This window comes from Mya arenaria, chromosome 12 (genome assembly GCF_026914265.1).
Source record: "Mya arenaria isolate MELC-2E11 chromosome 12, ASM2691426v1".
In the NCBI taxonomy this organism is placed as follows: domain Eukaryota; kingdom Metazoa; phylum Mollusca; class Bivalvia; order Myida; family Myidae; genus Mya; species Mya arenaria.
The window spans coordinates 63,273,256-63,288,370 of NC_069133.1; the positions used below are offsets into that span (position 1 = coordinate 63,273,256).

A 15,115-nucleotide genomic window follows, 5' to 3' on the forward strand; every position below is an offset into this window, starting at 1 on the left:
TTACTGAGAAAATGCAGGTGACAGACGGACGGACGGAAGGAAAGACGGACGGAAGGACGGACGGACAACGCCATTTCAATATCCCCCTCCCTATTTCATAGGCGGGGGATAATTATATGAGTTATGCAGGCCAATTAACTCAGTTGTTTGTGAGATTACCTAAATTTCACTCACAGATTCATTCCCCAGACTGGCTCATACTTTTATGAACCTTTGGTATTAGGTTTATCAGTATTTTCACCATGAACTGACTTCACCTATGATTTCAGGGCCATGTATTTTCACAGTGAACTCACTTCAGCTGTAAATTTCAGGACCGTGAAGCACTGCAAGAAACACTTATTGATGAGGAATTTGATGATGGAGAAAACCCAGTAGAGCTGAAAGGGAATGTTGAGAGTGACCTAGACTGGAGCAGTGGTGATGAAGATGTAGAAGAAAATGAGTGGGGGAGATACAGGGTAGGTGGATTCAGGGGGAACTTTTATGGGTATGTTGAGGCAGATGAGGGAGATACAGGGTAGGTGGATTCAGGGGGAACTTTGATGGGTATGTTGAGGCAGATGAGGGAGATACAGGGTAGGTGGATTCAGTGGGAACTTTGATGGGTATGTTGAGGCAGATGAGGGAGATACAGGGTAGGTGGATTCAGGGGGAACTTTGATGGGTATGTTGAGGCAGATCAGGGAGATACAGGGTAGGTGGATTCAGTGGGAACTTTGATGGGTATGTTGAGGCAGATGAGGGAGATACAGGGTAGGTGGATTCAGTGGGAACTTTGATGGGTATGTTGAGGCAGATGAGGGAGATACAGGGTAGGTGGATTCAGTGGGAACTTTGATGGGTATGTTGAGGCAGATGAGGGAGATACAGGGTAGGTGGATTCAGGGGGAACTTTGATGGGTATGTTGAGGCAGATCAGGGAGATACAGGGTAGGTGGATTCAGTGGGAATTTTGATGGGTATGTTGAGGCAGATGAGGGAGATACAGGGTAGGTGGATTCAGTGGGAACTTTGATGGGTATGTTGAGGCAGATGAGGGAGGTACAGGGTAGGTGGATTCAAGGGAACTTTAATGGGTATGTTGAGGTAGTTGAGGGAGATACAGGGTAGGTGGATTCAGTGGGAACTTTGATGGGTATGTTGAGGCAGATCAGGGAGATACAGGGTAGGTGGATTCAGGGGGAACTTTGATGGGTATGTTGAGGCAGATGAGGGAGATACAGGGTAGGTGGATTCAGGGGGAACTTTGATGGGTATGTTGAGGCAGATCAGGGAGATACAGGGTAGGTGGATTCAGTGGGAACTTTGATGGGTATGTTGAGGCAGATGAGGGAGATACAGGGTAGGTGGATTCAGGGGGAACTTTGATGGGTATGTTGAGGCAGATCAGGGAGATACAGGGTAGGTGGATTCAGTGGGAACTTTGATGGGTATGTTGAGGCAGATGAGGGAGATACAGGGTAGGTGGATTCAGTGGGAACTTTGATGGGTATGTTGAGGCAGATGAGGGAGATACAGGGTAGGTGGATTCAAGGGAACTTTGATGGGTATGTTGAGGTAGTTGAGGGAGATACAGGGTAGGTGGATTCAAGGGAACTTTGATGGGTATGTTGAGGCAGATGAGGGAGATACAGGGTAGGTGGATTCAGGGGGAACTTTGATGGGTATGTTGAGGCAGATCAGGAAGATACAGGGAAGGTAGATTCAGGGGGAACCTTTATGGGTATGTTGAGGTAGTTGAGGGAGATACAGGGTAGGTGGATTCAGGGGAAACTTTGATGAGAATGTTAAGATAAATAGATATCATACGTTAAGAGGAAAAGCTATTTTATTCATAGCAAAGACTATGTTAATATTAGGCAATTTAGCATATAAAACATGTTATTCATATAGTACTGTATTCAATATTACAAATTGATACCAATGTTTTGCTAACAAATATCATAAAGATATTTTGATGAATACTTAGAGTAATAAATTGACTCAATGACCTTTGACCTCACTTTATACACTTATAAGGGCTTTAAGGAAGAAACATCTTGTCAGAAGTTGTATGATACATAATTATGATACTACAATAATATAACATTAATTTCACATAAACAATTCTGCCTTAAGAACCATTTTTTCTAGGCCTCTTTTCTGAATTATCTCACAGATAACAGACTAAACTGTTCACAGCCAGTCTAATAATTATGTTCTCAGCAAATCTACAAGTCTAATAATTATGTTCTAAGCATATCAACAAGCCAGATATGTTTTTCGCATACTTCCAACAACATACATAGAAGCTTATCCCCTGGATAGATAAAAAATTAACAGTATGAGACTGTAAATGGCACACCACTTCCACATATGATAAAGGTTTTTATAGTTGGGTTTTCTTGCGCATATTTGGTCCTCTACATGAACGATTTGTCAAGAAATTAATAAAAAAAATCACTATTTGATGAGATTTCCTGTGCCATGCCAGAATATCGTTTGTGACGTAATACGTTATATTTAAGATATAATTAAGATTTAATTAAATGGATATGTGTCTACACACTGTATGTTTAGTAATGTAGGGCATATTTGATTGTCATTTGAATATGAAAGTGGTTGACAGCCGACCTGGTACAAATGTACAAAATGGTCATGTTAATTACAAAAACGTGTATTCCTTGGGTTGTAAAGCTGTCATATTTAGACCACAAATTAGTATAAGAGAGAGGGGTTAGGCAAGGCAAGGAAAGCGGCCTTGGGTCCTTAATGGACGGCAGTTAGGATGCGGGATTACCTTAAATGTCATGCTGTATTTAGAACTTATTATTAAACATAGAAAGAACGTGGAACAATAAAGAACTGACATTCGAACGGTTGTTGTTTAATAACTTAAAGACTTCCAACAGTTTAAGTGAACACTTAGAGAGTTCTGTGGCTGTTACATCACATGTTATTGGGTTTGAATTTGTATATGGTATAGTGCAAAACAATGCTTACACAGTTTTTTGCAATGCCTGTCAATGGAATAATGCCTATGTAATGCACCTAAGTCCAAATTAGTATGGTTTTTGCTACTGACATCTTTGACAGTAGGGTGATCAAGTGAAGAAATATGCACTGGTTTGGTATTGAATATATTAATACCAGGGTAGATAGAAAGATAAGAATAAACAAATGATACAACTTGATTACATTTCAGAGGAAATTACACAATCGTGATGTCCACAAGGTGAAAATGGCAAGTACAGCATGCTTGTGCTACCTGGGCCTGATGTTCACAAACCCCGCCACTACGATAGCTGACATAGTCAGGTAGTCAGTTACTGGAAATTAAGATTTTTAGGGAATGGACATGGCACCAAACCGCCCTGATATTAATATTTATAACTGCAAAACCAAGAGAGACATTTACTTGATAACCCTGGACAAATTAAATAGGGTGGTCGTAAAATAATTTATGCAGCATGCCTTGCAGTTTTGAGCTAACCATTCAAACAAATCAAATTAATTCGCAAACTTTCAGCCATTTTCCCAAATTTTCGGATAGAAGTTAAGTCTTGTTACTACCAAAGGTATCATATATATTATGATAACTTTATTATCAATAGACATTGAATTTTTAGTTGTTGTCTACATATCATGGGGTCAAGGTCAATGTCACTAAAAATAGAAAAAATGTTTTCCTCCCAATAACTCAATTAAGAATTAATGGAAAGTGATGAAAGTTGGTGAGCTGGATTGGGATTGCTTTTTAGTGGGCTTGGGTGAAGGTAAAGTCACTGTTACTGAAAATAAAAAGTGGGGTTGGGTGTGTATGGTTCACTTATACTAAAAATGGAAAATGCTTCAATAAGTTAGAATTGATTGTGTGTGTTCTGTAGCATTAGCAGAAAAAGTCACCCCTCAGGCACTTTCATATATGTTAAAGTTGGTGTTCAAGCTGTTGTGTCAAGCATGATGAAAGGAATGTTCCATGCAAAACATGCGATAATCAAACATTGGTACAGCATTAGATCAAATTTACACAAATGTTCCAGTGAACAGGTCCGGTGTTCTTGAATCATATTGGAGTGATCAGAATATGGTGTGGGCTGTTCTGTAATATGAATACAATCATTTACACTTTCAACGCTAATATCAAGCATATTATGAAAATTCATAATGAACATGCTTGCATATTAAGTTAACCAAAGTCTGTGTTCATTATGGTTTTGAGTCTGATTTTTAGGTAAAGATGAAAGCTGCTACTTTCTCCTAATGCATACAAGAAATTAATTGGCTATGCTTTCTGATTGCCCATATTAAAATCTGGTTATGACGCATTATGGCGCTTCTAGTTTGTCTTACATTAGGTGTTAGTCGTCAATTTATGCAGATGAGATTGATTCTCTGATTCTCAGAGCCTTGTTAACTTTCCACGGTGTCCTGATAATTATTTAGCTTGACTGTTTTTCTTAACATCAACAATATTTACATGAAACTTGGAACATATGTTGCCAGAGATAATACCCACCTGTGTAGCAAGGCCCGTTACTCTGGCTAAATTATTGTAGAGTTATGCCCCTTTTCAGTTAAAAAACATCAACAGAGGAGCATTATATTTTTCAGATGGATACGGACAGACAAACTCCCCTATCGCAATGCCGCCCTTTTGCTTCCAGAAGAGATGAAGTTCTGTCTCAATGATTGGAAGTGCTTTGGAATGGTATTAATTTGTAAAATAAATATTTTTTAACTAGATTGTTAAGACATCTTTAAAAGTATTTGAAAAATCAAGTCCATTTTCTGGGTAAATATTTGAGCTTGTGTCGTTTTTGAAAAGCCAAAGAAAGTGTGACCCTTGTGAAGTTTGAACCCATAACCTCTTCAGTGAGAGGCAGACCCATATACCACAAGACCATGCTCACCATGCAATGGTATTGTGTTGCCTTATATGTCCACATAGATATGCGAATGTTCGTTATCTTAAGACCTCTGGCTGTTACATTTAATTGCCCAACTTGGCTGTTGCAATAACTGAATGTGATCAGTAATTGTTAAGGTACAAGAGGAAATTCCACAAACGTTGTTTTATCAATACTGGTTTAAATGGACATACCGGTAAACAAATATTTTGATAGATTTTACCTTTTCTTGTTTTAGAAAAGCAGCAGGTTGAAGTCAAGTCATAGCTTTGGTTTTGTTGTCATTGTAAAAATTATAATAATACTGCTTCCCTGTCTGCCCCAAATTATACAAAATAAAACATAAGGAAGAAATATGTTTCTGATAAAATAAATGAAATCCATCTTTGACATTTTGATACTTACATTATAAGTCTGTAAAGTCAGCATAAATGCCAAGAAAGCACTTAAATGTCGTGCTAGACAAATTTTAAGTATTTCTTTTCTGGATATTTATGTAAATCATGTGTATATCACCTCTCAAGAGAAATTCAAATACTCAATTAATAGTCTATTATGATTTTATGTAAAGAAAGTAACTAAGAAAGGAATGTATTATTGCTAATATTGTGATTTACTAATCTGAAAGCCTTTGTGAAGATTACTTGTGAAATGAGGTATATTTATAAAACCACAAAGTTCTAAGGAGGATTAATTTGGTTATAAAATGTTTATATAAGTCTTTATAAGTTTGTTCGCTTTAAGCCCATGAATCTGTCATTTTTTTATTGCCTCTATCTTGGCAACAGCTGTGTCAGCGTTTTATTGTTGTGTAAAAAAACAGTAAAATATATTTTCACTGAAATAACACACACACACATTTATATATATTACCAAAACTCCCATTACAGGGCACCATACCTAGCAGTGAGAGTGAGCATTTTTACACAGGTCGTCTGGCAGTGTTTCTAATCCTCACCAATACTCCTATTCCAGGGCACCATACCTAGCATTGAGAGTCTGCATCTTGACAGGGGTCGTCTGGCAGTGTTCCTAATCCTCACCAATACTCCTATTCAAGAACACCATACCTAGCATTGAGAGTCTGTGTCTTGACAGGGGATGTCTGGCAATGTTTCTAATCCTCACCAATACTCCTATTCCAGGGCACCATACCTAGCATTGAGAGTATGCGTCTTGACAGGGGTCGTCTGGCAATGTTTCTAATCCTCACCAATACTCCTATTCCAGGGCACCATACCTAGCATTGAGAGTCTGCGTCTTGACGGGACGTCTGGCAGTGTTTCTAATCCTCACCAATACTCCTTTTCCAGGGCACCATACCTAGCAGTGAGAATCTGCGTCTTGACACGGGTCGTCTGGCAGTGTTTCTAAACCTCGCCAATATTCCCAACTATCCTCTTTTACTGCTTCTACACAAGTACATTTTGCAGCTTGACCTTCCAGGTATGTTTGAATTAGTGTCAAGTCATACACACTCAGATGGCTGACAAGTCTCACACATTAAGATAGCTGACAAGTCTCACACACTCAGATAGCTGACAAGTCTCACACATTAAGATAGCTGACAAGTCTCACACTTCAGATTGCTGACAAGTCTCACACATTAAGATAGCTGACAAGTCTCACACACTCAGATGGCTGACAAGTCTCACACACTCAGATAGCTGACAAGTCTCACACATTTAGATAGCTGACAACTCTCACACACTCACATAGCTGACAAGTCTCACACATTTAGATAGCTGACAAGTCTCACACACTCAGATAGCCGACAAGTCTCACACACTCAGATAGCTGACAAGTCTCACACACCTGAATGGCTGACCAGTCTCATACGCTCAGATAGCTGACAAGTCTCACACAGTCAGATAGCTGACAAGTCTCACACAGTCAGATAGCTGACAAGTCTCACACACTCAGATAGCTGACAAGTCTCACACACTCAGATAGCTGACAAGTCTCACACAGACACTCAGATAGCTGACAAGTCGCACACGCTCAGATAGCTGACAAGTCTCACATGCTCAGATAGCTGACAAGTCTCACACACTCAGATAGCTGACAAGTCTCACACACTCAGATAGCTGACAAGTCTCACACGCTCAGATAGCTGACAAGTCTCACACACACATACTCAGATAGCTGACATGTCTCACACACTCAGATAGCTGACAAGTCTCACACGCTCAGATGGCTGACAAGTCTCACACACTCAGATAGCTGACAAGTCTCACACACTCAGATAGCTGACAAGTCTCACACACTCAGATAGCTGACAAGTCTCAACCATTCAGATAGCTGACAAGTCTCACAAACTCAGATAGCTGACAAGTCTCACACACACACACTCAGATAGCTGACATGTCTCACACACTCAGATAGCTGACAAGTCTCACACTCTCAGATGGCTGACAAGTCTCACGCACTCAGATAGCTGACAAGTCTCACACACTCAGATAGCTGACAAGTCTCACACACTCAGATGGCTGACAAGTCCCAACCATTCAGATAGCTGACAAGTCTCACACACTCAGATAGCTGACAAGTCTCACACACTCAGATAGCTGACAAGTCTCACATGCTCAGATAGCTGACAAGTCTCACACATTAAGATAGCTGACAAGTCTCACACACTCAGATAGCTGAAAAGTCTCACACACTCAGATAGCTGACAAGTCTCACACGCTCAGATAGCTGAAAAGTCTCACACACTCAGATAGCTGACAAGTCCCACACGCTCAGATAGCTGAAAAGTCTCACACACTCAGATAGCTGACAAGTCTCACAAACTCAGATAGCTGACAAGTCTCACACACACACACTCAGATAGCTGACATGTCTCACACACTCAGATAGCTGACAAGTCTCACACTCTCAGATGGCTGACAAGTCTCACGCACTCAGATAGCTGACAAGTCTCACACACTCAGATAGCTGACAAGTCTCACACACTCAGATGGCTGACAAGTCCCAACCATTCAGATAGCTGACAAGTCTCACACACTCAGATAGCTGACAAGTCTCACACACTCAGATAGCTGACAAGTCTCACATGCTCAGATAGCTGACAAGTCTCACACATTAAGATAGCTGACAAGTCTCACACACTCAGATAGCTGAAAAGTCTCACACACTCAGATAGCTGACAAGTCTCACACGCTCAGATAGCTGAAAAGTCTCACACACTCAGATAGCTGACAAGTCCCACACGCTCAGATAGCTGAAAAGTCTCACACACTCAGATAGCTGACAAGTCTCACACGCTCAGATAGCTGACAAGTCTCACACACTCAGATAGCTGACAAGTCTCACATGCTCAGATAGCTGACAAGTCTCACTCACTCAGATAGCTAACAAGTCTCAAACACTCATATAGCTGACAAGTCTCACACATTGTGATAGCTGACCAGCCTCACACATTTAGATTACTGTTTAGTCTCACACATTCAGATAACTGTTGAGTCTTGCACATTTAGATTACTGTTGAGTCTCACACATTAAGATAACTGTTGAGTCTTGCACATTCAGGTAACTGTTGAGTCTCAAACATTCAGATAACTGTTGAGTCTTTCACATTTAGATAACTTTTGAGTCTCGCACATTCAGATAACTGTTGAGTCGCGCACATTTATATAACTGTTGAGTCTCACACATTTAGATAACTGTTGAGTCTCGCACACTCAGATAACTATTGAGTCGCGCACATTCAGATGACTATTGAGTCTCACACATTCAGATAACTGTTCAATCTCACACATTCAGATAACTGTTCAGTCTCACACATTCAGATAACTGTTGAGTCGCGCACATTCAGATAACTATTGAGTCGCGCACATTCAGATGACTATTGAGTCTCACACATTCAGATAACTGTTCAATCTCACACATTCAGATAACTGTTGAGTCTCACACATTCAGATAACTGTTGAGTCTCACACATTCAGATAACTTAATAGTCATGCATATTCAGATAGAAGTTGGGTTGAGTCAGATAGCTGTTGAGTTTTGTCCCCTTGTTCAGAAAGCTGTTGAGTTTAGTCAGAAAGCTGTTAAGTTGAGTCTCGCTTATTCAGATAGCTGTTGAGTTGAGTCTGGCTTATGCATATATCTGTTAGGTTGAGTCTCACACATTCAGATAACTGTTCAGTCTTGCACATTCAGATAACTTAATAGTCATGCATATTCAGATAGAAGTTGGGTTGAGTCAGATAGCTGTTGAGTTGAGTCTCCCTTGTTCAGAAAGCTTTTGAGTTTAGTCAGATAGCTGTTGAGTTTAGTCTCGCTTATTTAGATAGCTGTTGAGTTGAGTCTCGCTTATTCAGATAGCTGTTGAGTTGAGTCCGGCTTATTTAGATAGCTGTTAGGTTGAGTCTCACACATTCAGATGAATGTTCAGTCTTACACATTCAGAAAGCTGTTGAGTCTCACACATTCAAATAGCTGACAAGTCTCATTTATTTAGGTAGCTGACAAGTCTCACTCATACAGATAGCTGACAATTCTCACACACTCTGATGGCTGTTGAGTCTCACACTGTACACTCAGATGGCTGTTGAGTCTCACACATCCAGATGGCTGTTGAGTCTCACACACTCAGATGGCTGTTGAGTCTTACTCACACAGATGGCTGTTGAGTCTCACACACTCAGATGGCTGTTGAGTCTTACTCACACAGATAACTGTTGAGTCTCACACATTCAGATAACTATTCAGTCTCGCACATTCAGATAACTATTGAGTCTCACATATTCAGATAACTATTGAGTCTCACACATTCAGATAACTATTCAGTCTGGCACATTCAGATAACTATTGAGTCTCACATATTCAGATAACTGTTGAGTCTCACATATTCAGATAGCTGACAAGTCTCACACATGAAGGTAGCTGACGAGTCTTACACATTCAGGTAGCTGACAAGTCTCACACATTCAGATAGCTGACAATACTCACACATTCATATAGCTGAAAATACTTGCACATTCAGATAGCTGTTGAGTCTCATACATTCAGATAACTGTTGAGTTTGTGACATTCTGATAACTGTTGAATCTGACACATTCAGATAACTGTTGAGTCTCACACATGCAGATAACTTAATAGTCATGCATATTCAGATAGATGTTGGATTGATTCTCCCTTGTTTAGAAAGCTGTTGAGTTTAGTCAGATAGATTTCAAGTTGAGTCTCGCTTATATAGATAGCTGTTGAGGTGAGTCTCGCTTATTCAGATAGCTGGTGAGTTGAGTCCTGCTTATTCATATAGTTGTAAGGTTGAGTCTCACACATTCAGATAGCTGTTCAATCTTGCACATTCAGAAAGCTGTTGAGTATCACATATTCAAATAGCTGACAAGTCTCATTTATTTAGGTAGCTGACAAGTCTCACTCATACAGGTAGTTGACAATTCTAACACACTCTGGTGGCTGTTGAGTCTCACACACTCAGATGGCAGTTGAGTCTCACACTTACAGATGGCTGTTGAGTATCATACACTCAGATGGCTGTTGAGTCTTACACACTCGATGGCTGTTGAGTCCCACATACTCAGATGGCAGTTGAGTCTCACCCATACAGATAGCTGTTGAGTCTCACACACTCAGATGGCTGTTGAGTCTTACACACTCAGATGGCTGTTGAGTCCCACATACTCAGATGGCAGTTTAGTCTCACACATACAGATGGAAGTTGAGTCTCACACACTCAGATGGCTGTTGAGTCTCACATATTCAGATATACGTTGAGTCTCACACATTCAGATAACTGTTGAGTCTCACACATTCAGATATGTGTTGAGTCTCACACATACAGATAGCTGTTGAGTCTCACACATTCAGATATATGTTGAGTCTCACAAACTCAGATAGCTGTTGAGTCTCACACATTTAGATATATGTTGAGTCTCACACATTCAGATAGCTGTTGAGTCTCACACATTCAAATATATGTTGAGTCTCACACATTCAAATATATGTTGAGTCTCACAAATTCAGATAACTGTTGAGTCTCACACATACAGATAGCTATTGAGTCTCACACATTCAGATATATGTTGAGTCTCACAAACTCAGATAGCTGTTGAGTCTCACACATACAGATAGCTATTGAGTCTCACACATTCAGATATATGTTGAGTCTCACAAACTCAGATAGCTGTTGAGTCTCACACATTCAGATATATGTTGAGTCTCAAAAATTCAGAAAGCTGTTGAGTCTCACACATTCAGATATATGCTGGGTCTCGCACGTTCAGATAACTGTTAAGTCTTACACATTCAGATAGCTGTTGAGTCTCACACATTCAAATATATGTTGAGTCTCACACATTCAAATATATGTTGAGTCTGACACATTCAGATATATGTTGAGTCTCACAAATTCAGATAACTGTTGAGTCTCACACATACAGATAGCTATTGAGTCTCACACATTCAGATATATGTTGAGTCTCACAAACTCAGATAGCTGTTGAGTCTCACACATTCAGATATATGTTGAGTCTCAAAAATTCAGAAAGCTGTTGAGTCTCACACATTCAGATATATGCTGGGTCTCGCACGTTCAGATAACTGTTAAGTCTTACACATTCAGATAACTGTTGAGTCTCACACATCCAGATGGCTGTTGAGTCCCACATACTCAGATGGCAGTTGAGTCTCACACATACAGATAACTGTTGAGTCTCACACATTCAGATATATGTTGAGTCTCACACATTCAGATAACTGTTGAGTCTCACACATTCAGATATATGTTGGGTCTCACACATTCAGATAACTGTTAAGTCTTACACATTCAGATAACTGTTGAGTCTCACACATCCAGATAACTGTTGAGTCTCATACATTCAGATATATGTTGAGTCTCACACATTCAGATAACTGTTGAGTCTCACACATTCAGATATATGTTGGGTCTCACACATTCAGATAACTGTTAAGTCTTACACATTCAGATAACTGTTGTGTCTCACACATCCAGATAACTGTTGAGTCTCACACATTCAGATATATGTTGAGTCTCACACATTCAGATAACAGTTGAGTCTCAAACATTCAGATAACTGTTGAGTCTCACACATTCAGATAACTGTTGAGTCTCAAACATTCAGATAACTGTTGAGTCTCAAACATTCAGATATATGTTTAGTCTCACAGATTCAGATAGCTGTTAAGTCTTACACATTCAGATATATGTTGAGTCTCACACATTCAGATAGCTGTTGAGTCTCACACATTCAAATATATGTTGAGTCTCACACATTCAAATATATGTTGAGTCTCACACATTCAGATAACTGTTGAGTCTCAAACATTCAGATATATGTTTAGTCTCACAGATTCAGATAGCTGTTAAGTCTTACACATTCAGATATATGTCGAGTCTCACACATTCAAATAACTGTTGAGTCTCACACATTCAGATAGCTGTTGAGTCTAGCACATTTATAGAGCCGCCTAGCCTCACCCATTCAGAACAAAACAACAACCAAAATATTTTTAGCACCATAGAATATGATTTTGTAAGTTATTTTATGGGAATAAAACTTCAGCTGAGATCCATGGATATGCTGCGAACATCCTGCATGCCACGTTTCCTACAACGGCTTATGAACTCAATGAAAAAAGGAAGAAACTGCCATTTTGGGAAGGAATGGCCATGGCTTCCATCATTCTGACATTGAAGCTCTTTCTTGGGGTCAACGACAGTACAGAAAGGTATCATTAAAGATAAGAAATTTTTGATTATGTTTCATTTTGCTTCATCAATCATTTTTGTGGTTTTTCAAAGAAAACAAGTAGAGGAATCACGATAGTCTTGGCTGCAGCCACAGCATCATGGTTGTCAGTGAAAAAAACTAGGGCAGTAAGTCAGGAATTGTTCAAGATGTCATTTGAAACTTTTAAAACATTACAGACTTTTAGTGACAATGCGCACTTGTGTTTTCAAGTAATAAAGACATTGTGAAAACCTGGTGTCTGAGTTTGCATCAGTTAAAAACATTAATGTTTGCCATAATCTTTGTACAAATTCCTCCAATTACAATATGTGGCAAGTCTGAAAATTTTTGGCTGTAACATTAATCAAGTTATGCCCATTGATGGAGTAATCAATTGATGAGTGTAACATGGCAACACGTTTTTTAATTCAAAGTCTGGACAATGTTAGATCTTTGAAGTTTCAAAATGAATCTTATTTCAACATTAGTTTAAATTATAAGAAATATATGACTTTGAAACATCAAAGTTTAATAGAGAAAAACATGTATAAATGACCCTTGTTCAGACAGTGCAGATAAAAAATAGAGAAACCTGGTACTTGATAACGTTCTCCATCTCATTATGAACCATCGAATAATAGCAAAATCTCGTTTTCTCTGCAAGAAAATTGTTTTAGATATTAAGCTTAAAAATGGATGCATCCTTTCCAATACTGTCTTACATAATACACAATAGGTCAGTTGATGGCGCTAATAACCTGGAGCATAGCGGATATTGTATTGCAAGTTGGACTCTCAACTCCATTACTTGCAAAAGGCATAAAAAGACATTTGTCAATCATCCAACAGGAAAGAAAGATCATATTTCATTATGGTCTTATTATTATAGATATCATTTCATTAATGACTGTTGGGTGCTTTCTAGTTACAATGAACATCTGAAATACCCATGTAGTCAGAATGTCTGTGATCTGCACAAGAGCTGTCAATCCTGGCTGTGACCTGTCTTAGTTTATAATGTCAATTTACCTTCGTCATTGCACCTAACCCTTTATCTATTTGCATCTTGTGTGTGTGTGATTTTTTGGAGTGTCTTGTGCTAAAAATTGGTGATGCTGTCAATTTCAGATTGATGTCAAGCAGTTCATGCCAATTACAGGGGTATACAGGTACGCTCCTTGTACAGAGATGAAAACCTATATTACAGCACTATTGTCTAACAACTAGTTCATGCATTACAAAATTATCAAATTTACTCCAAACAGACAATAGCAGAAATAATTTGATTTACTGGTAATACATGAATTATAACTTGCTGATATTATTAATCTACATGACATTATTCAATTTACCAAGAGAGGGATTATACTTCGTCAATACAAAATAGCAAGGCTAAATAATCCTAGGTATTGATTTTGCCCCCTCTGACTTCCAAAAAGTGGCCAGATGGGGCGAGCCTTCCAATCAGGTGATTTGGGTTTTCATTCCCAGCCTGGGGCATCTGAGTTTGGTTTATGGTCCCCAAGCCAGACAAGTGGGTTTAAAACTAATAAGGGCTGAATTGTGTGTTTTTACAGTACTTAGTTCGGTCAACTATTTGAAAATAATGAACTACTCTTTTAAAACAGGAAGAAATTGATAGTTAACCTCAAAAAAAGGTGGAAACTGCCTCAAAATCTTAGAGGTAGCAATTGTTCGTCTTTTTTTCCAAACATCATAATAATATGTTAAGAATGGTATATTCATGGCGTCATACACCATTTATTTAATAACACGACGAAACAATTTTACACATTTGAATAACTTAGAATAAAGTATAATCATTATTAATAATGTACCAAACACAGATTTTCTAAAATATCATTCACTTATTTCAAGCATACCAGATAAATTGAAACATAAGTTAAAAAGCAACAATACAAACATGAGTCCAAAAGTCAAATTGATTGACAAAATACTAGGAATAAAAAAACAAACAAATATGTATATGAAAATTATATGAAACAAACCATTAAAGGAGTGATAAATAAACTTCAAAATAAATGGAATAATATATTTGAAGACCTCGACTGGAAATCGATATATTTAAATCCCATTAAATGTACTGTAGACACATAACTTAGTTCAGAGCGTTCCAATTTATGTATATCAATAGATGAGTGCCAAGAACACATATCTTTTCAATTGTAGGATAGTCCAATCTACCCTATGTAATATGTGTAACATGAATATCGAAACAAAAAAAGTACTTTTTTGGGAGTGCCATCATAGTCAAGTTTTTTTATCAAATATCAAAAATCTAATCAGTAACAATAATATCCCAGAACTAATTGATTATAAAACAATATCATTTGGTGTACAGCCCAAAACAGATTATTACGTAATAACTTACTTCATTAAATTAGCAACAAAATACAATATCTATAAGTGTAAGCTGATCCATTCTCCCACCTCAGATAAGTAGATCCATTAATTTAACCATGCTAGAAATTCTTATCT

General features: G+C 38.5%; 1 protein-coding gene across 1 annotated transcript in view; it reads left to right on the forward strand.

Annotated features, from left to right (window-relative positions):
- Positions 1–15,115, forward strand: part of LOC128212385 (TATA box-binding protein-associated factor RNA polymerase I subunit B-like) — a 31,766-nt gene that overhangs the window by 10,710 nt on the left and 5,941 nt on the right. The window contains exons 6-11 of the mRNA XM_052917823.1: positions 315–461; positions 3,188–3,300; positions 4,597–4,693; positions 6,206–6,338; positions 12,449–12,614; positions 13,745–13,785. Of these exons, the coding sequence (XP_052773783.1) occupies positions 315–461; positions 3,188–3,300; positions 4,597–4,693; positions 6,206–6,338; positions 12,449–12,614; positions 13,745–13,785 (697 nt within the window). The remainder of the gene's footprint in view (positions 1–314; positions 462–3,187; positions 3,301–4,596; positions 4,694–6,205; positions 6,339–12,448; positions 12,615–13,744; positions 13,786–15,115) is intronic.